This window comes from Condylura cristata, unplaced genomic scaffold, assembly GCF_000260355.1.
Source record: "Condylura cristata isolate star-nosed mole 26May11 unplaced genomic scaffold, ConCri1.0 scaffold00029, whole genome shotgun sequence".
NCBI lineage: Eukaryota > Metazoa > Chordata > Mammalia > Eulipotyphla > Talpidae > Condylura > Condylura cristata.
Window position 1 is genome coordinate 11,505,855 of NW_004567130.1, and position 23,079 is coordinate 11,528,933.

Sequence of the window (23,079 nt, forward strand, 5' to 3'; positions counted from 1 at the left end):
GGAGAGCACCTTTACCAGGAGGGCGGGGGAGAGCATCTTTACCGGGAGGGCGGGGGAGAGCACCTTTACCAGGAGGGCCCAGGAGAGAATCTTTACCGGGAGGGCCGGGGAGAGCATCTTTACCAGGAGGGCCCCGGAGAGCACCTTTACCAGGAGGGCGGGGAGAGCACCTTTACCAGGAGGGCGGGGAGAGCACCTTGATCCTGTGCCTGTCTAGGTCGTGCGCTTGGAGAGTGCCTGGGCCGAGCGGGTCCGGTACATGGTGGTGGTGGGCAGCAGCGGCCGCCAGGACACAGAAGAGAGCATCCTGCTGGGGGTGGACTTTTCCAGTAAGGAAAGGTGAGTCTTGGTGGGGGGAGGGGAGGAGCAGCTCCTTGGCCAGCAGGCAAGATGCTGCTAGAAAGGGCGCCCATACCCTGTACCGGGGGAGGGCAGTGGGATGTGTGACGGTGGGTGGTGGGGTGACCAGGCCGTGGGGACCACAGCCACGCCATTTCAGCTCCCAGGTTCGGGGGCTGGGCTAGATTCCGTCTCTGCTCTCATCCCAGGGCCTGCTGAGAGGCCAGAGACATTACATTGAGAGGTTTCACGCTGGTACTGTCAGGGTTACAACAGAAGGAGGTGGCGGCTGCAGGGGAGACCCCAGGGTCAGCAGGAGTCAACCAGAGAGGACGCCCAGAGGCGGATGGGGTGGCCGGTGGGGGGTGATGGGTGCCCCTGCCAGCGCCTCGCCCGTATTGATACTCTGAATTCCCAGCGACATGCGACGGGACCTTCAGAGAGGTTTAAAATTCCCAATAACCGGAGGCCAGGTTCTTTACATCTTAGCCCCTATGATGTGTGTGAGTCGAGGGTGAACAGCTTTCTAACATTTGGGTGAATTAATGCCCGTGAGGTCGTTGCAAAACCTGGGTGTTACAACTGGATTAAAGTAGACTCCCTTAATTCGTCATTCATTAAGCAAACGATTCGTGGCATTCTCTTGTGTATGAGGCAGTAGGGTGGGCCCAGGCTAACAAAGAAGCATCACAGCACCAGGTCTGGACCTCGGGGAGCCTCTAAACGAAGCGAGGAGGGAGGGAAGCACCGCCAGGCACCTCGGCCATCAGCACCATGAAGCCGTGCAGCTTGGGGAGCACAGCGGGGCGGAGGGTGTCCTGGTGGGCTTCTGGGGCCTGCGGTGACTGAGCGGTCTTCGGGGACCAGTGGGCAGTTGGGCAGATTCAGGGGCGGGGTGTTTGAAGGCCTTTCGGGCAGACCTGTGGCGGGAGTGACCGAGGCCGTGGCTGGGGGCGCGGCGGCCGCCTGGCCTTGCTCAGGGAGAGCAGCGAGTGGGGTGCCTGCAGCCCCCAGGAGTCTGCGTGTCACAAGTAAATGGACAGAGAGGAAGGACTTTCCCTTGGCCACTGCCTTGCCTGTGTGTGTGTGGCAGCAGGAAAGGTGGTGGCCGCCAAGGCTGGCCTCCAGGCTTCGGGCAGCTGGGGATCCCGTCTGTCCCAGTGGGGGGGCTCCACGAGCCCCAGGAGGTGCAGACAGGCACGGTCAGGCAGGGGCAGAGACCTCTTGGTGCCCAACAGCGTGGCCTCTACGTTTCTCCTCCCCGTGATTGCCCCGTGGCAGGAGCTTCCCTCAGATCCCGCCCACAACTCCGCCCTAAACGCCAGCCTCCTCCCTGTGGGGGGGCCACCCCTCAGCCTCGGGGCTGGGCCTCCTCCCCTCCCGTGGCTTCAGCTGCAGAGCGCAGTGATGTCAACAAAACGGTCCCAAATATCCAGAGTCGCCTGTGAGGCAGGTGCCTGGTGCTTACAGACAGGAGCTCGGGACGCCGGCGGCCTCGCTTTTACTGCAGCCCGCAGCGGTGACCGCGTCCTTCCCTCCCTCTCCCCTCTACACCCCCTCGCTCGGCAAGTCATTTTGAAACCTGCTGCCAATGTGCTTGTGGACACGCTTCCTGTGCTGGGCCCTGGCAGGGTGGGCGCCCACAGCCGTGAGAGAACCCAGCCTCCGCTCTCCGAGCTCCCAGCTGGAGTCACGGGCGTGGCACACACCCAAAGTCCCCACCAGCTGGAGGGGACACCTCGGCGAGCGTATCCTCACCCACCTGAAACGCGCTGCCGCCTCTGCCTCCCCTCGTGCCTGGCTCTGTTCCTCCCCGACCCCCTCCCCCCCACCCCCACCCGGGTCCTCCTGGCCTGCACCACTCTCTTGCCCTCAAGCCGGCATCCCCGCTGCCCTCCCACCCTGAACCATAGCCTGTGTGCAGCCGGGAACCCCAAGGCTGGGGCTGGCGTGCCGTGGTAGGGGGGTGGCTGGAGGGACGGCAGAGAGCGGCAGGGCACCAGAAACGAGGTGGGCCTGCCTGTCGGGTCGATGCCCTGCGAATGCGGGGGCGGGGGCCGCTGGGCTCTGCAGCTCCCACACTCCGGTGCTCCTCACCCTGGCTGGTAAACAAAGCCCTGTCTTCGCCAGCAGCCTTCAGTCTGCTGAGACCAAGATAGGCTTGTTTTCCTGAATTCCTGCCTGAGATTTTGTTTCCTTACTCCACAAGAGAGAGCTCGAAAGAGATAGCGAGAGGGAGCGTTGCCCCCAGGCTTCAGTGGCCTTGCCGGAGACCACAGCGTGTCCGAGAGAGTTGGGTGGGCGACCGGCCACAGAGTCCTGCACCCTCACTTCCTGGGGATGCTGCGCAGCCACCCCACGCTCCGTCGGGGGCTCCTTCAGGCCCAGGGCCACCGAGCGCCAGCAGCACACTGCTTGCTGCTTGGTGTTTACGGTCAGCACCCCGTGCGGGCCTGGGACCCACGTGGGCCCCTCTGCCCACCCTGCGGGCTCCGGACGGAATGTCCTTGTCCCATCACCGAGCTCCCCTGCTTTGCCCTCGGGCCATTCTCCTCTAGGAACCCCACCTCCCTTACCGCGTGCCCGCCCTGCTTCTCCTAGTGGGCACTCACGGCCGCCTCCGTGCTGACGCTGCGGGACACCCGGAGCTCACAGGGACACGTCAGGGAGCCTTGGAAGTTGCACCCTGGGCCCTGGTCCTGACTCAGGAGGAGACCACGGGTGCCAGTCCTCTGTGGACGTGGACGTCTGCCCTGGCGGCTGGCCCTCGCTGGCGCTGGCCCAGCTCTGTGCCTAGCGGAGGCTGGTTTAGATGCCACCCGTTTCCTGGGGGTGGCCAAGCCTGACCCTCAGCTCTGCCTGCCCGGAGGGAGGCCCTCGGCCTGCACCCACGGCCCCATCTGTGCCCGGGGAGCTCGGCGATGTTTTCTCCCTGCATGACCAGTTCCGGGCAGCATTCAGTGCTGAGGAGGCCAGGTCTCCCTGGCCGCCCACGTGCTCCTGGGGTACCCTGAGACCTGGCCTCTGAGCCCCCCACCCCTTGTCGCTTCTCTGTAGCACTGATCTAGCTCTGAGGTTCAGTGGAAATGTTATTTTGCAGCTCAGCAGAAGAAATACAACTGGCCAGTGATGGAGGGGTGGGACTGCAGGGTGCGGCCAGGGATTTGCCCACACGAGAGCTTTAGTCTGATTTGGCCTAGAGGACTCAAGACTCCCGTCCCCGCAGATCCAGGAGCTGCTGATGCTCTGGAGAAGGAGCCAGCCAGGAGCCCAAGCCGCCCTGTCTGCAGGTGGCACGTGTAGCTTGCGCCCTCGGGGCACGCTAAGTGGAAGCAGAGATGCAAACTCCAGACCCCTGGAGGCGGTCAGAGCTGGCCCCTGGCACAGTGACAGTGGCTCCTCTCAAGCTGACAGGTGGTTAAATGCCTGAAGAATTTTCGTAATAATGTGAGGAGGCCTGATAAAACCTTTTCTTCCCCTCTGTGTTTTCCAGCGGCGCCAGCCTCTACCATCGATAAGTATCGTATCACATTTAGGATGGGCGAGACAAAGGCAGGCTAGGCTCGATTTAAAACGTGCAGGAAGCGAGCCCCAGTAGTGGCGCTGGTGCCCGTGGCCTCCCGGGTGAGCGTGGCCTCTTGCCAGGTATGTGCTGGCCGCCAGCAGCTTCACCCCGCTGCAGTGGGGTGTGCGGTCAGCCGGGGGACCCTGGCTCTCGAGAGTGGCAGCTGAGACCAGGTGTTCCCGGAGCCACGTCCACACCAGGAGCAGGGTCAGAGCAGTCTGTGGCCATCCCCACGCGGGGATATCGTGGCAGCTCCAGACCTGTGTCCTCTGGGACACTGCGGAGAGTGGCCCTACCCAGACAACCTCAGAATCTTGCTCAGATGCACAGCGACCCACCGAGGGGTAGGCGCGCCGCCAGCTCGACCCTCTGCGGGGAGACGGGGCGACGGCACCCCTGAGGGTGGGCCCTGAGACTGAACTCTCTCCTTCCGCCCAACCAGTAAAAGCTGCACCATCGGGATGGTTCTCCGACTCTGGAGCGACACCAAGATCCACCTCGATGGAGACGGGTAAGGGTAGCCCCTTAACAGGTAGGCGGATGCGGGCATCAGGCTCCTCTGGTGTCCGCCCCTGCGGGGAGGACGTCGGTGCTAGGGTGCGTAGGGGAAGCAGGACAGGGGAGTGTCCCCACCCTAGGTGTCCGCCTGTGAAAGTCCCCTTGCCTCATAGAACTGGGAGGGAAAGGTAAAAGTTGGATTGAAGTAGTGGAATTTTGGTTGCATTTCCCATGTTTTAATTGTCTTTCACTGATATATTCTTCATGCACTTGCAAATAGGTATCATGGGAGGTAGCAGGTAGGGGCGTGGGAGGTAGGGGGTGGCAGGTGGGCCAGGGCTGCTGCTGGAACCCAGGTGACCGGTGCTTCCAAGGCCCTCGTTGCTCGCACACGTGGCTGAGCGTCCGGTGTTCGGCAGGACTGGCTTTGCTGAGTTAAAAGCAGGCCTTAGAGATTTGAGAGCTTATCTTGGTTCTTTCACTTTACCTTGTCTCCGAGGCAGCAGGCCCATAGGCTCTCACCAGACTCGCCGGAGTGCGAGGCGCTCAGCCCTGGGGTGCCGTGCAGGGCCTGCCCTGGGGTCCTGCGGTGACCGGTCAGCAGCTGCTCCTCACCACGGCATCTCTCTCTTTGCTTTTTGTTCCCAGTGGTTTCAGCGTCAGCACAGCAGGAAGGATGCATGTCTTTAAGCCTGTGTCCGTCCAGGCCATGTGGTAAGGACCTGATCTCCTTAGAAACACTTTCCTGGCCGACAGGAGTGCATAGAAAATCCTCTTCTACTTAGAAACTCATTTAGATGTGTACATTTTGTGTGTGTGGTAAAGTATATATAGCATGTAATTTACTATTTCGGTTAAGTGCACGATCCAGTGGGATTAAGTGTGTTCACGATGTTAGTCGACCATCCCCACTGTCCGTCTCCAGAGCTTTCTCATTATTCCAAACAGAAACGCTGTGCTTACAAGACAGTAACTTCCTGCCCCTCCCCCAGGCTCCGGGAACCCCTGCTGCGCTTCTGGTCTCGGAAGTTGCCTACTCTAGATACCTCTGAGATTAGCTGCCTGGCTCCTTTCACTTAATACCGCGTCTAGGGCTCACCTGTGCTGTGCCACGGCCCAGAGATCCATTGCTCTCTAAATAATCCTGCCCTGTGTGGAGAGACTGTTCATCTTTTTTTCCGTTGTGGTCATTGAGTTGTTTCCATCCTTTGGCTGCTATCAGCGCTGGAAAGCAAAATTTCTCTTCGAGCCTCTGCCCTCTGTCTGCACACCCACTGCCAGCTCACCCTAATCCAGGGGCTCCCTCTCTCCTTTTCTTCCCAGCTCCTCCTCCCACTCCAGTAGCCTCGGATCTACAGTCATGATTCTAGGGCCTGTTTTGAGTTTTTCCCGTTCCTTTGTTTTATTCCTCTGTATTCCACATGGGTGAAGTCATTTGTCAGTCTCTTTTTGACATTTCTCTTGACTCCATCCTCTCCAGTTCCACCCATGTTGTCACAAATGGCAAGTTTTCAATCTTTTTCATTGCTGAGTAATATTCTCTTGTGTGTATATGTCACATCGTATTCCACAAGTCTGTCATTGCAGACTTGGTTATTTCCATAGCTTCTTGGTTATTGTAAATAGCTCTGCAGTGAACATAGGGGTGCCCCTATACCTTTGAACTAGTATTATTGTATTCTTTGGGTAGATAACTGGGGGTGGAATTGCTGGATCACGTGGTACATCTATTTTTAATATTTTGAGAAACTTCTAAAAGTAGGATTTCTCGATCACATGGTAATTCCACATTTAACTTTTAGAGAAGCCACTAAACTTTCCCATAGCAGCCTCCCCATTAGTGACCCCACCTGCCATGTGCGAGGGTTCCAGTTTGTCCACAGCCTCCTGCAAGCTTGATTTTGCCCTTTTACTAGAAGTAGTAGCCATCGTGATGGGTGCAGATCATCAAGGCTTTGATCTGCATTTTCCCAGTTAACAAATGGCAAGAAGCATTTTATGTGCTTATTAATAGGCCATTTCTGTGCTTCCCTTGGAGGACTGTCCTTTCGGGTCCTTTGGCCAGTCTTTGGGTTGTTTTTGTTGAAAGTGCGCTGTTTTTACAAATCTTTAAAAACAAATTTTTACAATGTAAAAATGTCATCTGGCATCATTGCTTGTGCTGGTGCACAACAGCCCTCTGCTCCCGAAGGCCTGAACTCTGCTGGGCACTGGTTCCCCGGGAGACAGGAAGCAGACGCTGCATTCTTGCATGTGATCTGGAGGCGACTCTGGAGGAAGCTGTGACTCCTGGAGACGAGTTCTGCCCAGGGTTCAGGATAAATGTTCCTTTCCCGGGGACAGCAAGATTTCTGCGGTATTCTCCTGAGGAACACATCCTAGCACAGCCCTGTTCTCCCTCTGTCACCACGCTACAGTCCATTCTTGGGCAGATCGTGAAATTATCGTTCTGTACGTGTTCCAGATGGTTTCTTTGTGTCCCTGGGTAATTTGTTATCTTCCCCTCTCTGTGCAAATAAAGAAATAGGTCCACATGTTTTTCCAAGACTTCAGGACCAGAACTGAAGATAGTTGGGCGGGAGCGTGGCGTGGCCCTCAGTGCCCGCAGCCGCTGCTCCGCCGAGGTGGCTCTCCTCCTGCCTCTTGATCCTGGCACAGCCCACTCACATCTGTATTTTTATAAAGACTAGGTTGACCATTACCATATACGTGTTCAGTATCATCTCATCCGCGCTACCTGCCCCCACCCACACCCGCCTGTATCAAAATGAACTTCTAGATCTCGTTGCCTTAGGAAATCAAAACATCGGAGCATAGAAATTGAGTTATTCAGCATGCAGAAAGGCTTCTGGTGCTTTCTTTTGACTGCTGGACTGAGCTGTGGCACCTCTGTTCAGAGAAGTAAATCTTAAGGGGGCTCTCACTGGAACGAGAAATGCCTGTGAGCTGGCCTGTTCGGTGTCCACGTCTGGAGTGGTGAAGGCTGCACTGTCCACTCTGCGTGTCAGGGGAAGCAGCTCTGCTCCTGGAGGCTGTCAGTCGAGGCTGCCTTGTGCACCCCCCTTCTATGGAAGAGCAGCTCCAGGGCAGTCTCCCTGCGCCCCTTCCCCCGCCTCATGTGAACCTTTTGAGGGGGGAGCCTGCCAGCTTCCTGTGCTCCCAGGCCTGACGCTGTCCCTCCTCACCCAGGTCTGCCCTGCAGGTCCTCCACAAGGCCTGTGACGTGGCTCGGCGGCACAACTACTTCCCCGGGGGCGTGGCACTCATCTGGGCCACCTACTACGAGAGCTGCATCAGCTCGGAGCAGAGCTGCCTCAACGAGTGGAACGCCATGCAGGACCTGGAGTCCGCGCGGCCCGACTCCCCAGCCCTGTTTGTGGACAAGTAGGTCCAGCGCCGCCTCGCCCACGGGGGGCCCCCAGCCCACTCCCAGGAGTTTGTTTCAGCACCTCAAGCAGAGGTTGCTGAGCTGCTGCCCAGTGGTCTTCAGTTGGGGGGAGGGCCAGAGACCACTGCCCCAAGGAATAGGCCCAGCTTCCGTCAGATTCGCCAAGGGACTCGCGACCCACTGCTCCTTTGGCTCTTGGGCAGTGCTCCGTGGTCTGGCCTGTCCCGTTGAGGTTGCCAGAGACCCAGCGTGGGAGCTGCTCCCTCTGCTCTTGGGAAGGTCATGGATATGTCCCTGGTCCCTTGGACCCCAGAACACAGCCGCCCCCACACAGACCAAGGCGCCTGCCCGTGCCTGTCAGGTGAACCCCGGCGGCGTGACCAGCAGCTCCGCAGCTGGCTTGTACTCCTCTGAGGCCCCGGAGCGAGTGGCTTCCAGTCCTCTGCTCATTCAGGGTGCTCCCTCTGCCCGCAGCCCTCTCCTGTACTGTGTGCCAGGACACAACACACTGGCAGGGGGGGTCCCAGCAATGAGAGAAGGGGGGAGCTGCCCCCCTTTTCTGGAACGACACTTTAAGTTTAGCCGGAAGCATCTGGTGCTGGGGAGCTCTGACCTCAGGCTTCCCAGAGCTCCGCTTCCCTACGCGTCACTCCTCTCCAGGCCGACTGAAGGGGAGAGGACCGAGCGCCTCATCAAAGCCAAACTCCGGAGCATCATGATGAGCCAGGACCTAGAAAACGTGACCTCCAAAGAGGTAAGATAGCTGACCTTCTAGCAGGCCACGAGGCTGTCGGTTGTCCTGCCGCCCGGAGCTCGTGGGCGCAGCCGGCACCTGGTGGGCTCACCTGCCCCCGCCGGCCCGGCCCATTCTGAAACAGCAGCAGCCCTTGGACCCCAAACCTCCTTTGAGTCCCTGTTGCTGTGTGGCCTTGGGTCACTCTCCTGACCTCTCTGAGCCCGTGAGGCCTTTGCTGAGAGTTGAAGACGCTGCGCCGGTTGTCTGCCGGCCCCTTTTGGCCTCTCCTCGCACGTTTTAATCGAGATGCAGCAATTTCTTATTTCTCCAGGATCACAGCTTCTGAGCAGGTTACGAGCCCTGGACTGTCTTTCACCTGCCTTTTCCTGTTTCTCTGTATCACTTTCTTTCTTGATTTAGTTCCTTTTCAAGCAAAGAATTATAACAGCCTAAACTAGGTAGATCTGGGAGATTGAAATTGCCAGTCGAAAAGTCATATGCAATTATTTTATTCATTTATACTTTTAGAGAATTGTACTGTGGTACCTCCCAAAGCAATTTTGGGTTTTCACTGTGGTGTGTTATACCTAATTGTAAGCGGGTGTTTTAAACTCAGTTGCAAAGGTCCCATGGGAATTTGGGTTTGAAATAATAGTACGCTTTCCCCAGACAGCCTGAGACTGGACCCTGCCACCTGCACTTCTATCCTGTGTCTAGACGGACATGTGTTTATTCGGGGGCTGAGGGGGAGGGCCTTTTTTGAAAACATCAGGAGTTCCCATTGTGATGTGACTACTTTGCAGTTGACAGCTGTTTTCTTGCACAGGTCACTTTTCCTAATATTTTCCATTCCACAGATCCGTAATGAATTAGAAAAGCAGATGAACTGTAACTTGAAAGAATTCAAGGAATTCATCGACAACGAGATGCTGCTTATCTTAGGGCAGATGGACAAGCCCTCCCTTATCTTCGATCACCTTTATCTTGTAAGAGGCCCAGCGTGTGGCAGGGTCTGGTTTGGGGAGCGGAGTCAGACCTCGGTTGTCTAGCGCTTGCGAGTCAGATAGCAGACGCTTGACTCTACAGCCTCAGTCCTGACTCTTCATGGACACTCCCTGCTTGACCCCCTTCCCGCCGCAATGTGGCTCCCAGCTGAGCCCAGGGGAGTTGTTTGAAAGCTCTTTGACATCATCCTGGCAGCCTTTTCAGACTCTCCCCAGTCACTTCAGTCCCATCCAGATCCCTCCGCGAGGGCTAACGCCTTGCACCGGGGCCCCCAGGCCTGGTGGGCATCGCCCTGGTGCTGCAGCTGTGGGCGGGCCATGCGGGTCGCCATCTCTCGCCCAGATTTTCTGAATGCTGTGAATCACCATAGAAGGCAACTGGCAGGGTTTCAAAGTCAAAGACTATCGAGGCAGGCACGTTACTAAAATTAGAGAGGCAGCATGGGGTGGTGGAAGTCAGACCTACCAGGCAAGTCCCGCTCCCGGCCCAGCCCCAGCGTGACTGCAGCGAGTCTTTGTCTCGTCCTGAGTGAGTCACGCGGCCCCTCACGGCGCTGGCGAGGATTAGTGCCGTATGTATTTGAGCACTGGGTGTAATTTCCGAGGTGCCTCATCAGAGCAGAAATCACTTGCTGGGAAAGTTGAGCAAGTGCGTCTGCTGCTGAAGGCATGGTGGTTTTCTCTTCCAGTTTTTGTTGGGAGTCACTGATGATTCCCCAAGCCGTCATGATAGGTATTTAACGTGTTACATAGAGAGCATAAATATACATTTCGTGCATTCCCTTTGTTAGTCTGTGTGCGTGTCCCCTGGGTAGTTTACGTCACGGGCGCGCAGAGGCGTGAGGAAGCCCATCCGCTGACCGCCGTGTGGGAGTGACTCTCCTTGTCTGTCTCTCCACTAGGTGGTGGCCGCAGCCTTAGTGGCGCTTTGCTTCTGTTTTCGGCGTGGTTTGGTGCTTTATGTCATTTTTTCCATGAGAGATACTAAAGGAATTTTTATGTTTGAGCCTCTCCCTCAATTATGAAAATCTAGCTTCACCCACACTGCCAGCTGCATGGGGGCCCTGCAGTCCCTGCACCCCAGGGGTCCCGGGGACCTCTGGGAAAGGAAATGCACGGGGACACCTAGGCAGGGGTCCCTGCTCTGGTGAGTCTTGGTTTGCATTTCCTAAGGACAAAGCCGTATTGTTTCTTAGCTTTTCTTCCTTCCCATGTTCCCGTGCCCAGAAAATTTTTTGTTGTTTTTTTAAATACATTTGAAAGCATAGTATGAGAAGTTTAAAAATACAGAAATGAGTCTCAAGAAGAAAATAAAAGCACTCCCAGCTTCACAAATCTAGAAATTGTCAAATGTTAACGTTTTGGTGAATGCAGATGGTATTTTGCCATCTTCTGCTTTTTTAAATGTATGTGCAGCTTCTTCAGAGGAAAGCGCCCACTCCACACACATGGTCGATACATGTATTCAGCCTCATACACCGTATCCGCAGTTTGTGTGTAGTTACATGTAGAGTTATGTGGCTCTGTGTGTAGTTGTCTATGTTGTTGTGGATTGGCCCCTGCGGACCTGAGGAAGGTCTTCATTACGTGCTGTTTCCCGGTGCCATCTGGGGCCTCCAAAAGCAGTGTTTATCTTATGGATCCGTCATCTCTTACTTTACCGGTTTCTTGTTGAATCTTTTGAGTTATCTCCAGTTTTGTTACCATGAATAGCTGTAAGTACCCTTTACACAAATCTCTTTGTAAATTCTGGGTACTTCCTCAGGGTAGCTTTTTGAAAGCGGAATTACTGGGTGGAAGGCAGCAACTTTTCTAAAGTCGCCAGAAGGGAAGCCAGAGAGGCCAGTGGGCTTCTGCTTTAATTAGCGTGACAGTGTCCTCTCCTGTGTGGGAGGTCAGAGATCACTGCCCCTGCTTCCAGAACTCTGCTAGGGTCTTAAGAAAGAAAGAGCAGAGACAGAGAGCAGGTTTTCTGGAACGTACTAGTCCCTGGAGGCCAAAGGGCTGGTGAGGGCTTCACACATGGTGCAAATGCCTGGGAGTTGGCTTTGATATCAGCTGCTGCTCTGTTCTCTGAGGCATCTGAGGCAGGAGGCCTCAGACTAACCGCCAGCATGGCCTGGGGCACACAGCATCCGGGGAGAAGCTGAGGCTGGCATGTGACACTCACGGGAGTTTGTGTGATCTGTCCCCCAGGGCTCTGAATGGAATGCATCCAACCTGGAGGAGCTGCAGGGCTCAGGGTGAGTCTGTGCCCCTTGTCTCCCGCCCTTCCAGGAGGAGAAAACCCCAGGGCTGCCTCTGGGTGAAGGACTGCAAGTGCCCAGCTGATTTGCATAACTAAACATACGTGCTCCCAAATGCTACCTCCTAAGTAATTCATGGAGTTTAGATTTTTCAGGGGTTTAGTGTGATGGCGTATGTTAGGGAGAATGATTTTAAATCGCACTCACGTGGTATAGGGCAGCTGGGTGCTGCTAGGGTCACAAGCCCCTCCCACCGCCCCTCTGCAGAGCTGGGGAGTCCTAGGGACGGACGGGGTCCTACCTTCTGGGCAGTCTGCCGCTCCATCCCCGGACCGGCCCAATTCTGCCAGAGATTATCCTTTTGAGTCTAGTGGGAGTCTTGCAGCTAAATCCTCAGTGTTGGCCAGAAGCATATGGCTTCCTTAGTCTGAGAAATATCTAGCAGAAGGAATTAAAAAAAAAAAAAAATGTTTAAATCTAGACCTTCAAGAACAGATGTCTGGACATTTTTTTTAAACCAATACAGCCACAAAATCACCATCCTGTGAGTCTGACATGTTGGCATTCTTGAATTACTGCATTTGAAAGTCAAGACTAAACAAATCTTAAAATATATCTTTGGAACTGCTGGTTAAGATGTGTCCTTCAACAGAAAGTATTCTTAAAATCTCAGGTGCCGCTGTCTTATGCTTTCTCTTATACTGGAAATAATTTTTAAAGGTACTTATTTTAAAAGCATTGTTTAAGTATTCTATGGATTTTATTTGCGGTATTTTATTAACTCCTAACATGATCTCCCTGGAATATAAGTGTTAAGTTTAGAGACCACCGACCTGGATTAGCAGACCTTCTCAGATATTTGTTTATAGCCTTCAACAAGGATTTAAGTCACTTCCCAAAGACATAAATAATGAATGGCTATATTTTGCTTTTTAACTATTTAAAAGTAGAGGCTTTGCTTTCTTAAGCCTCTGTATACTCATAATAGTTATGAATTTTGAAGGTGGATTTGATATTTATATTTACATTCCAAAACTGACTTGCTTACCAACTCCTTGAACTGAGGCTTCTTTTAGAAGTGTTTTATTATTTTAGAAGTGTTTTATTATTATTATTATTATTGTTATTGTTATTATTATTATTATTATTATAAATATACCATTCTCACCATATAGAGGGTATTTAGAAAATACAAAAAAAAAATATTAAGGAAAAACAAAAGTCCCACCATAACCATGTACTCTATTCATGTGGACTTAATTTTTTCTCTATCCAGCTTTTTGTCACGTTGTTTCTTCTTGTTGCTGGTTCTGATTTTCCAGATTTGTTCTTTCTTTTTTTTCCCCATCACAGTGTTGACTACATTTTAAATGTCACTAGAGAAATAGACAATTTTTTTCCTGGCCTATTTGCATATCATAACATCCGTGTCTATGATGAAGAAACAACAGACCTCCTGGCCCACTGGAACGAGGCGTACCACTTCATAAACAAAGCCAAGTGAGTGGGGGAGAAACCATGGCGGGCGGGGGGCTTGGCGCTGACTGGCAGATGCAGGAGGGCCAATGCAGGCCCTGGCCTGTGGAGCCTTTGGTGTCCGATGGACCTTGCTTTCGACTCCAGCACCCTGAACACCAAAGGGGCCAGGTTGTTGATCTCCAGGTGTCGGCCCCCAATGAGCTTGTTGTTACAGGTGACCCCCCCTCGCATCAATACTGGTCGCAGGCGAGGATCTGACCCCCAGTGGACACTCGGGAGCTCTCTGCCCCCGGGGGTCACTGAGCCCAAGGATGGGGAGGCAGGGCCCGGGCTGGAGCACCTTGGCTCCCCAGAGGGGTCTGCTCGTGACTGGCCTTCTCACCTGTCTTGTGCAGTGTCCCCTTTTGAGTGGAGTGAGCAGACCACAGGGGCCTCCTGCCCCTGAGCCTGCCACAGCTCCCTGTCCCCCCTTTCCTATTCTCCTGTGGAGCAACTGTGTCTGACTGAAATCAAGACAGATAACCCTTGGCGATGCTATCAAGCGAAACACCATTGTCGGCTTTGCAGCCCTCCAGGTCAAAGCTGCCCTAACATGTCCTTACAAATCTTTGTTTGCATTCCAGGGGAATAGACTCAGACTAGCAGCTTGGGGGTGGGGGTGGGGAGGTTGTGCTTGACTGGGGGCTGCGGTGTAAGCACTGGGTACAAGAAGTGAGTCTGCTCCCACCTGGCAGGCAGGCTGTGTGGTATAAACAGGCAGCCTGGTGGGTCTGCCTCCTGTGCAAATAAAGTCTCCCAGGTGCCGCCGGCTGCCCCCTCGCCTTCTGGAGCCGCTGTGCTTGGAGGAACACCATGCCGTGCCCGCACGGACGCACCTGGGCCAGGACCGCCTCCTGGCCAGTGGGCCCAGCCCGCCTCCCCAGGCTTCTCTTCCTTGTGGTCAAGTCTGGCTGCGTGGCCCTCATGTCTCCAAGTATTTCACTCTCCTTGCTGCTTTAGATGAGCTGGCCCCCTTTTGTGCATACAGAACTGGGGTACAGGCCAGAGGTGCAGGGGCAGTGAGAGGCTTCACCAGAGACAGAGAGGGGAGCAGAATAGGCCGACTGAGGAAGCACACTGCTGAGGGGAGCAGTGGGCGAGCAGTGGGCGGGTCAGGAGAGGTCTGCCGGGCCAGTGGGTCAGCTCGGGGGCGGGGGTCCAACTCATGCGGAAGTGGCTTTCGCTGCTCAGTGCTCTGCTTTAACCCGCCGAGCCGCCAGGGAGGGCCTGGCCCCTTTTATTTTTATAGGAATCCCTCCGCTGTCACTCTGTGCTCTTAGGGCTCAGGGGTCTCTGCAGCTATCCCTTCAGCTTCCCAGTTGCCTCAAGCAAAAGAGTTCTTGGTCTCCTGGCCTATCCCCGGCTGTGAGAGGACCCCCACTTTGTCCCCAAAGGCAGCCCAGTTTGGGGGCTCTGTGCAGGCAAAACTTGGCTAGACACGGAGACAGATTATCTCGATTTCCCATTTGCTAATTGATTCTGCAGCCAAGGTATTTCCTGTAGAGGGTGTGTAGACATGTGCTGCGTAAACACCAGGACACAGAGGACCTGGGCCCTGAGATAACTCGGGTTAAAAAACTCCCTTGGGTCAAACCTGAGAGAATGAAGTTGTTGGTGCTTTTTCACTGCCCTGGCAGGAGGAACCGTTCCAAGTGTCTGGTGCATTGCAAAATGGGCGTCAGTCGGTCGGCCTCCACGGTCATAGCCTACGCCATGAAGGAGTTCGGCTGGCCGCTGGAGAAGGCGTACGACTACGTGAAGCAGCGGCGGAGCATCACACGGCCCAACGCAGGCTTCATGCGGCAGCTGTCCGAGTATGAAGGCATCTTGGACGCCAGGTGGGTGACCGTCCGAGGGCAGCTTGGCGGGGCCGCGCGGAGCAGCCCTGCCCCGAGCTGGCCGGCGCAGTCTGCGCCCCGCCCGCTGCCCTCCGCCTGGCGGGGGCTTCCTCGGCCACCATCCTGCCTCGCTGGGGGGAGCCGTTTCGAAAAAACAACTATTGTTTGAGGTTTGATTAGCGGTTTCCAGAAGGGGCCTGTTTTGATTTTGTTGGCGCACACAGAAAGCTGTTTTGCTGGCGGAGCGGATGGTGCCTGACTTCTAATCCTGGGCACAGCCTCGGCACGGGCGCGTGGGTGTCCCGTCCCCAGGCACCTGCTTTGCGCCGAGCTGGTGCCAGACTTCGTGGCCGGGAGGCTCCAGGGACTGCAGGGGCAGAGCCGAGGGCCGCAGCGCCCCGCTGCCCCGGCCGCCTGGCCTGAGCTGCGACTACAGCGGTGGGCGTGGGAGAGTCAGAGGCGCTTACGGGCGTCACTCGTCCTCGCGCACAGCGAGTAGTGACGTCACTGCCCTGTAGCCCGCTAACTAACCCCACCTGGAAAAGCTCCACAAAGTACCCGCCACCCCCGTGGGCGTTACCTTGCTCCACCCCACAGCTGGAGCAGAAGTGGGGTGTCCCCTCTGGAGTCGGCCCCGCCTTCTCCCTGTCCCCTTTCTGTGCGGTTTGGGTGAGGCCTGGCTGGACCGTTTCTGGCTGCTGTGAGAAGCCACAGGCTGCCTGCACCTGCTTCCCAGCGTGAATGCAGGAAAGCTGGAGCCGCTGCAGGGCTGAGCGGCATCTGAGAACAGCCCTGGCCGCCTTCAGTGTCGACCAGAGGGCGCCTGCGGGCTGAGGACAAGGAGGAGTGCGTGCTGCTCTCCACCCTCAGCCCCGCTCTCACTGCCCGCAGGGCTGGCGCCCCGAGACCCATCTGGGGCTTCCAGGCCGGGTCCCCAACAGCACGCATCCACCTGGAGCTGGCCCGTGGGGGGCTGGGCCTCTCCGGGACGTGCAGTGGGGCAGGCCACGCCCAGGGTCCAGGGGCTACTTCTCTCGTCCTTGAGTTTCCTGGGGACAGATCAGCAGACCTGGGCTTTGCCGCAGTGAGGTCCCGTGGCGCCTCGCCCCAGGCGCAGGAGCCCCCCCTCCCTGCCCCCCGCGCCCCGCCTCGCACACCCTGGCGTCGGAGCTGCTTGCTGGTGTCCCTTGCTGTCGAGCCCTTTCGCTTTTCTCTGTTTGTAAACTGTGTTATGGAAACAACCGTGGCGCGGCAGACGTTTTTAAGACTAACCTGGAGTCTCCAGTCTGAACAATTTCCCGTTTCCGGGGGTTCTCCCACCTTAATTCACACGCATCACATGTTCGGGGGGCTGCATCGGGTGTCCCCATCTCCAGGACGCCCCGCCAACCGCCTCATTCCCTGCAGCGTGATCAGCAGGGATGAGCTTTCTGAGTGGACAGATAGAGGCACAGAGAGAGGGACAGTCAGTGGCCTGCCTGAGCTTGCAAAAAGAGATGGGCATGGGGCCGCAGGGGCGGGCCCGGCCTGGCGTCCCTGCTCAGGCCGCCCGGGCCGCCGCCATGGCCGAGGCGCTGGGGCTTGACTCGTGAGCCATGAGGACCTAGGGTCCCGGGGCTACTTCTCTCGTCCTTGAGTTTCCTGGGGACAGATCAGCAGACCTGGGCTTTGCCGCAGTGAGGTCCCGGGGCCCACCCAAGGCTTGGGCCCTGCCTGGCCGGCTGGCTCCCACCCGCCTTCCTGGGCCCATGGGAGCGGCCTCTGTTGACCCACCGCCCCCCTTCTTCCCCCCAGCAAACAGCGGCACAACAAGCTGTGGCGCCAACAGGCCGAGAGCTGCCTCCAGCAGCCGGCGGGTGACCCCGCAGGACCCGGGGACTCCTTGCCAGAGACGCTGGACAGCACCCCCGAAACTCGGCTGCCCTGCGCGAGCGATCCCACCCAGCCGGCATTCCCCGGCAGGGCTGCAGGCAGCCCCGGGCTCCCCTGCTGCTCCCGGCGACTCTCAGACCCCTTCCTGCCTTCGCCCGGCGACGAGGCTGGCGGCCTGGGCCAGCCGGGGGAGCTGGAGCGCGACGCCCTGCTGGAGGAAGCCGCTGCGCCTGCGCAAGACCACAGGCCAGCCAGACAGCCCCAGGACGGTCCTGCCCTCTGCGAGAAGGAGGTGAAGAAGAGACTGGAGTTCGGCAGCCCCGCGGCCCGGGGCGGCTCCCTGCCGCAGGACAGAGAAAGGGAGGAGGCCCCCGGAGCAGAGCGCGGGGCGCGGCCTCCAGCCCAGCCCCAGCAGGCCCCCCTCAACAGGGAAAACCTCAATAACAACAACAGCAAGAGGAGCTGTCCGGAAGACTTCGAGGTAGGAGCGGGGCCTTGTGGGGCAGCGGTGCCGAGCGACCCCTACCTCGCCCCGGGGCCGTCTCTGCTGCGCCGGCCACCTGGGCAGCTGCCGGGGAAGGTGGACGCGTGGGCCAGGGGCCCCCAGGAGAACTGCCTCCTCCTGCCAGGGCAGGCCCTCCAGCTTTCCTCTGTGAGGCAGCAGGCCTAACTTACCCCGCAGCTTCGCCCGCCGCTGCGAGCGGTTCCCACTGTGTCTCAGCCCTCGCCCACAGCCCCACACCCAGGATCGTCCTGAACCAAATCCCACGTTTCCCACCGTGCATAAGTGCTTCCTCTCAGGTAACGGCACAGTCCCGCCGCCACCTTCCCAAAGCCAGCGGCAATTCCGCAGCATCCTCCAGTCACCATCGTCCACCAGCTGGCATATCTGGTGGGTCGTCCGCTGCGAGGCCTCAGCCGCGCCCTGGCTGGAGTCACTGGCCGCCTCCTTCCTGCGAGGGACCCGGCCCAGGGCAGAGGCCGGCCTGGGGTGGGGGCACTGTGCCACCTGCTCTGCCCTGTTCCTCCGGGCCTCGGCCAAGGCGCCCCCTGTCCCCTCCCCTCCCCCACCCCGGCTCCCTGCCATTCTCAGTAAGAAGCCTCAGCAGGGGCAGTCTGAGCCGCACAGAAGCAGAGGCCTCTCTGTCCTGTGGCGACCAGGCAAAGTGGGAATTGGCCCTAAAGCATGTTCCAAGCCAAATACTCATGTGATGACTTCACCCACCACTCACCCCTCCCTCTAGGAGCAAATACCTGTTTGAGGTAAATGACATAAAGCCCCTAAGTGAGGACTGGGTGCCTCCATTAGTCTGAAATGGAAAAGCGCGAGTTGTAGAGCGAGAAACTGAGAAGAGCCAGGGTGAGAGCGTACAGCAACCCCCAGCCCGCCCCTCCTGGCTGGAATTGCTGCAGGTGACACATCACCTGGCTCTCTTGCTCTTCTCCACCCGGTCTCAGCCCACAGGACAGCCTAGGAAGCTGCCTCAGAGGGGTATAGAGGCACGTGCCCAGTTCCTTTCACACCCCACCAGGCCCCCGCCCCGCCCAGGGACAGAGGCAGGTGGTTCCCGTGGAGACATGAGCCCCCTCCGCCTGACCCCCTCGTCAGGGTACCCCGCTTGGGCTCTGCGCTGAGGGAACAGCGCCTAGAGACGGGCAAAGGTCCACGCCATCAGCTCGTGTCTGTTAGCTGCGGGGCCGGGCTAGCGAGGGCTACCGCTGCGGATAACTCAGTGGGTGGAGTCTGTGGGAGGCTGAGGGTAGGCAGTGTTCCGTGTGATGCAGGGCAGGAGCTGGACCACGGCAGTGGGGCGGGGGCCCGGGTGGGCGTGGACAGGTGCGCAGGGCCCACAGGCCCCCAGCATGATGGCGGCGCTCTGCTGTTGTCCTAGAGGCACAGGGCCACGGAGGGCGTCGGGGCAGGGTGACAGGCCCTTGGCGTGCAGGCAGGCAGGAGCGCGAGGACAGAAAGGCGCCGCGTGGGGTCTGTGCAGAGCCACAGCCTGCCGCCCCTCCTGCCCGGCCCCTCTCACCAGGTACCCTGTGCTCGGGCCTCCTCCTCGCCTGCCTGGCCCAGGCCTTGGCCGAGGCATGATCCCTCCGGGAGGCTCTGGAGGGCTTGGAGGTCTTTGCACGGTTTTCTGGACTGTTTCCCCCGGGGGGTGGGGAGCGGCAGCTGGGGGCAGATGCACGTCCTGGCCCTCCGGACTCCCTAAACTCGAACAGGATAAAGGGACCCCCCCCTGCCCTGTCACCCCGGGCTCTGGAGGGTGTTCTCCAGCCTCCCGTTGTGATAACTTCAGCACATCTCAGGACATCAGGTTCTAAAGGTTTTACAAGAAATGAAAATGCAGACAGTGTGGTCAGAGTTCAGAAAGTTTCCGTGTCAGGAGTTCAGACCTCACCACGAGGGTGACCTGTCTCACTGGTCGAGCTGGAAGCCAGCCTAGGAATCCCGGCCATGAGAAGATGCCTCAGGACACAGGCTCCTGCCTCCCCCACCCTGCTCCCTGACGCACCCCGTAGAGCCAGGAGTCTCCCCTGGGCTCATCTAGCACTGGCTGGCCTCAGCGTCTTACTCTGGGCGGAGCTTCAGTTAGCCACACAAGGGCAACCCCCAGGCCTCAGGCGGCTGGAGCAGCCTGCCACGTGAGCCTTTGGCCCAGAGGCTCCACTTTAGGGTGCTCATGGCAGAACAACTCGGCAGGGGGGTCCCTTGCCTGCGCTCTTGCTCTTCTCCACCCAGTCTCAGCCCACAGGACGGCCCAGGGGAGCTGCCTCAGAGGGGGTGTAGAGGTGCGTGCCCAGTTCCTTTCACACTCCACCCCGCCCCTGCCCCCGCCCCGCCCCGCCCAGGGACAGAGACAGGTGGTTCCCATGGAGACATGAGCCCCCTCCGCCTGACCCCTCTTGTCAGGGCTGCGGCACCCCCTTGGGTGCTGCACTCAGGTGTCTCCAAAGCCGCCCCCCCACTGCCATCCCTTCGGAGACCACAGCTCGATGATGCTTCTCTGGAGCAGAGCCCTCCATGCTGGACAGGAGGGTCCAGCGCAGGCTGCTGCCACCCCGAGTGCAGGGTCTCCCCAAGGAAAAGAAGGGAGAGGCAGCTGCGCACCCGACGTGCCGGTTCAGGTCATTCTCAGAGCCGTGAGGGCGACTCACCTATTTTCCTGAAGAGCCCCAGGGCTCAGGAAGGATCCCAGTGCGCAGGAGGGCGAGAGGGAGACCCCGCTCTGATGGCTGTAGCCCACTGTGGCCACGTGGTCCAGGGACGCTCGCCCAGGCTCTGGGGCTCATAGGGGTGGGAGGGGAGGGGAGGGACATCTGGCCTGGCAGCTCTACTAGCTGGCGTCACCCACAGTCAGGTGGCGCAGAGTGTCCAGGCCCGCACGGGTGAGCGCGGCCTCGGCCGGCCCCTCCGTCTCGGCTCCTGGTGACACTGACCCTGGTCTTGTCCCCATTCAGCGTGATGCTCTCTTCGGGATCCTGAACAAAGTGAAGCCGCCCTACAAATCCTGCGCCGACTGCGTGTACCCTGCAGCGGGTGGGGCACCTGAGTGCCCGGCGGGGCGGAGCCAGGACCCCGGCGCTCCTGCCATCTGCACCCAGCCCAGCTTCCTGCCCCACCTCACCTCTTCCCCCGCGGCCCACGCGTCCAGCCGGTCCCGAGCTTTGGAGAAACTGACCTTGGGCCCCGCCGACACTGCCCTGTCCCTACCACCAGCAGGCTCCAGGGGAACAGACCCCGGGGGCTCTGGGGCCGGGGCTGCCCCCGGGCTGCCAGCCGGCCTTTCGGAATCTTCCAGAGAGACCCCAAAAGTTGCCCTGCCAAAGCCGCTCCTTTTGAAGAATTCTCACTGTGATAAGAACCCTCCCAGCATGGAGGTAGTGAAGGAAGAATCACCACCCAGGAAAGACCCGAAGCCAGCCAAGGACCTCCGGCTGCTGTTCAGCAAAGAGTCGGAGAAGCCCACAGCCAGCAGCTACTTGATGCAGCACCAGGAGTCCATCATTCAGCTGCAGAAGGCAGGCTTGGTCCGCAAGCACACCAAAGAGCTCGAGAGGCTGAAGGGCGCGCCCACAGACCCAGCGCCTCCGTGCAGGGATGATGCCGGCAGGCTGGGGGCCAGCGTCCCCGAGGAGGACCAGGACCCGGCTCGGCCCGGCCAGGCCCGGGCCGACGGGAAGGCGGCGGCCACCCCTGCCCCGTGGGAAGGAGCCCCGCTCAGGAGCCCCCCTGCCTTCCTCTGCCGCCTGGACCACACCACTCATTTCTCGAAAGACTTTCTGAAGACCATCTGCTACACCCCCACCTCGTCCTCCATGAGCTCCAACCTGACCCGCAGCTCCAGCAGCGACAGCATCCACAGCGTCCGCGGGAAGCCCGGGCTGGTGAAGCAGCGCACGCAGGAGATCGAGACCCGCCTGCGGCTGGCCGGCCTCACCATCTCGTCCCCGCTGAAACGCTCGCACTCTCTCGCCAAGCTCGGAAGCCTCGACTTCTCCACAGAAGACCTGGCCAGTGAGGCCGACGTGTCCACCATTGCCAACTCCCAGGACGCCAGGACAGGCGAGTCTTCCTTCTTGCAGGAGCACCAGGCCACCCCGAAAACCCCAGCCGCCACCTCTCAACCATCAGGGAAAACTGCCCCAGAAAACTTGAAAAGCCCCTTGTGGACGAGCAAGAGCTGACCCGCCTCCCGCCGCTGCGTTTGGGCTTCCTGTTCCCCGGACCCCGCTCCCCACCCCCGTGGCTCCCGGTTGGCCCCTCGTTACACCGGTGACTCTAAGGCGTCCTCCTGACTGTCCCCCTGCTTGCCATCGAGAGGAGAGGCACACTGGGCACAGCAGGACGAGGAGGGGCTGCGGCTGTGTGGCCGCGAGATCCTGAAGCCGTCGGCCAGGAGACCCCGCTCCGTCCCCCGCCGTGTGGTCCAGGAGCATCACGTCTGAAGATGAGCGAGGCGGAAGGGCACACGCGCACAACTGCTCCAGCTGCTGCCAGCACAACAGCGGGGGTGGCGCCCCACAGGCCCCTCCGCTCACCCCACCCCACGAGGAAACGCGTGAAGGGCGGTGGAAGTCCTACCTCTTCCTGCTGTGCATTTTTTTTTTTTAATACAGTCATGACCAAGGCTCATTGCAGGGAATCAAGCTGTGTCAGAGAAGGGTTCTCCAGAAGAATTGTTTGGCTTGGGCTGGGACCCCACAGGTCAAGGACTTCGAAGCCAGCTACACCGAGCGCCGCTGGGAACCCTCCACCAGGGTGGCGGGCGCCGCCCAGGCCCCTCTGTGTGCCCAGACCCGGTCTCTGTCTTGCCGTAGCCACCGAGCGGCCTGTGTCCCCGCAGCATGGGGCGGGGGTCTGCGGGACGAGGGTCCCGGTTTTGCTGATGAGGTTTGTGTTGCCCGTAACCCCACCAAGCCTCATCGCTGCGGATGTGCGTGGCACCGAGCACTGGAGGTCTGGCGGGGGCCGGCGGTGACCCCGCACTCAGGTTCCTTAGCTCCCGTCCACTTGTAACTGGGGAGGAAAAGCAGCTTTCAGCAGAGCGCTCTTGCCGGCCTCTCCGAGGGCAGCAAGACTGTTGATAAGCCTCACAGATGTTTACAGTCGCCCCTTCCTCCGCCAGAAAGGCCGCCTCCTGTTTCTCTCTGGCTCCCCAGCGCCTTGGTGGGCAGAGGCGGAGGTGGGTCTCAGCCCCAGCCGGGCCCCGGGGCAGCCGCGCCGGAATCCAGAAGCCCTGTTGCCCTGTTGCCCTGGCCCCGGTGGAGGGACTCGCCTGGTGTCCGGCAGCCAGAAAGTGTGAAAATACTTCGAAGCAAGAGAAGAGGCTCAGTAGAGGCAGACGGGCTAACTCAGGGTTAGGGAGCGACAGTGGATGGCCCCGTGACCTAGATTTTTTTTAATGAGTAATTTGTAAGGGTTATTTTTAAAAAATCCTCAGACGCTATAGAAAAAGCCTGCTGACGCCTGGCCCTCGTGGCAGCGCAGACAGCCCAGTGGGCACCAGCAAGCCCTTCCGCCTCCCACCCAGGCTTGCGGGCCCAGCCCCGCGGGCCCGTGCGGGCGGG

The 23,079-nt window shown here is 58.6% G+C and overlaps 1 protein-coding gene across 2 annotated transcripts in view; it reads left to right on the plus strand.

Annotated features, from left to right (window-relative positions):
• Window positions 1-23,073, plus strand: part of SSH1 (slingshot protein phosphatase 1) — a 53,878-nt gene extending 30,805 nt beyond the window's left edge. For both annotated transcript variants that reach the window (XM_012731175.1, XM_004690683.2), the window contains 11 exons: window positions 218-339; window positions 4,347-4,415; window positions 5,051-5,116; window positions 7,592-7,786; window positions 8,451-8,544; window positions 9,384-9,512; window positions 11,727-11,773; window positions 13,130-13,276; window positions 14,932-15,132; window positions 16,927-17,485; window positions 20,470-23,073. In XM_012731175.1, coding sequence (XP_012586629.1) covers window positions 218-339; window positions 4,347-4,415; window positions 5,051-5,116; window positions 7,592-7,786; window positions 8,451-8,544; window positions 9,384-9,512; window positions 11,727-11,773; window positions 13,130-13,276; window positions 14,932-15,132; window positions 16,927-17,485; window positions 20,470-21,696 — 2,856 coding nt within the window. In that variant the 3' untranslated portion in view covers window positions 21,697-23,073. The remainder of the gene's footprint in view (window positions 1-217; window positions 340-4,346; window positions 4,416-5,050; window positions 5,117-7,591; window positions 7,787-8,450; window positions 8,545-9,383; window positions 9,513-11,726; window positions 11,774-13,129; window positions 13,277-14,931; window positions 15,133-16,926; window positions 17,486-20,469) is intronic.
• Window positions 23,074-23,079: the final 6 nt, after the last annotated feature.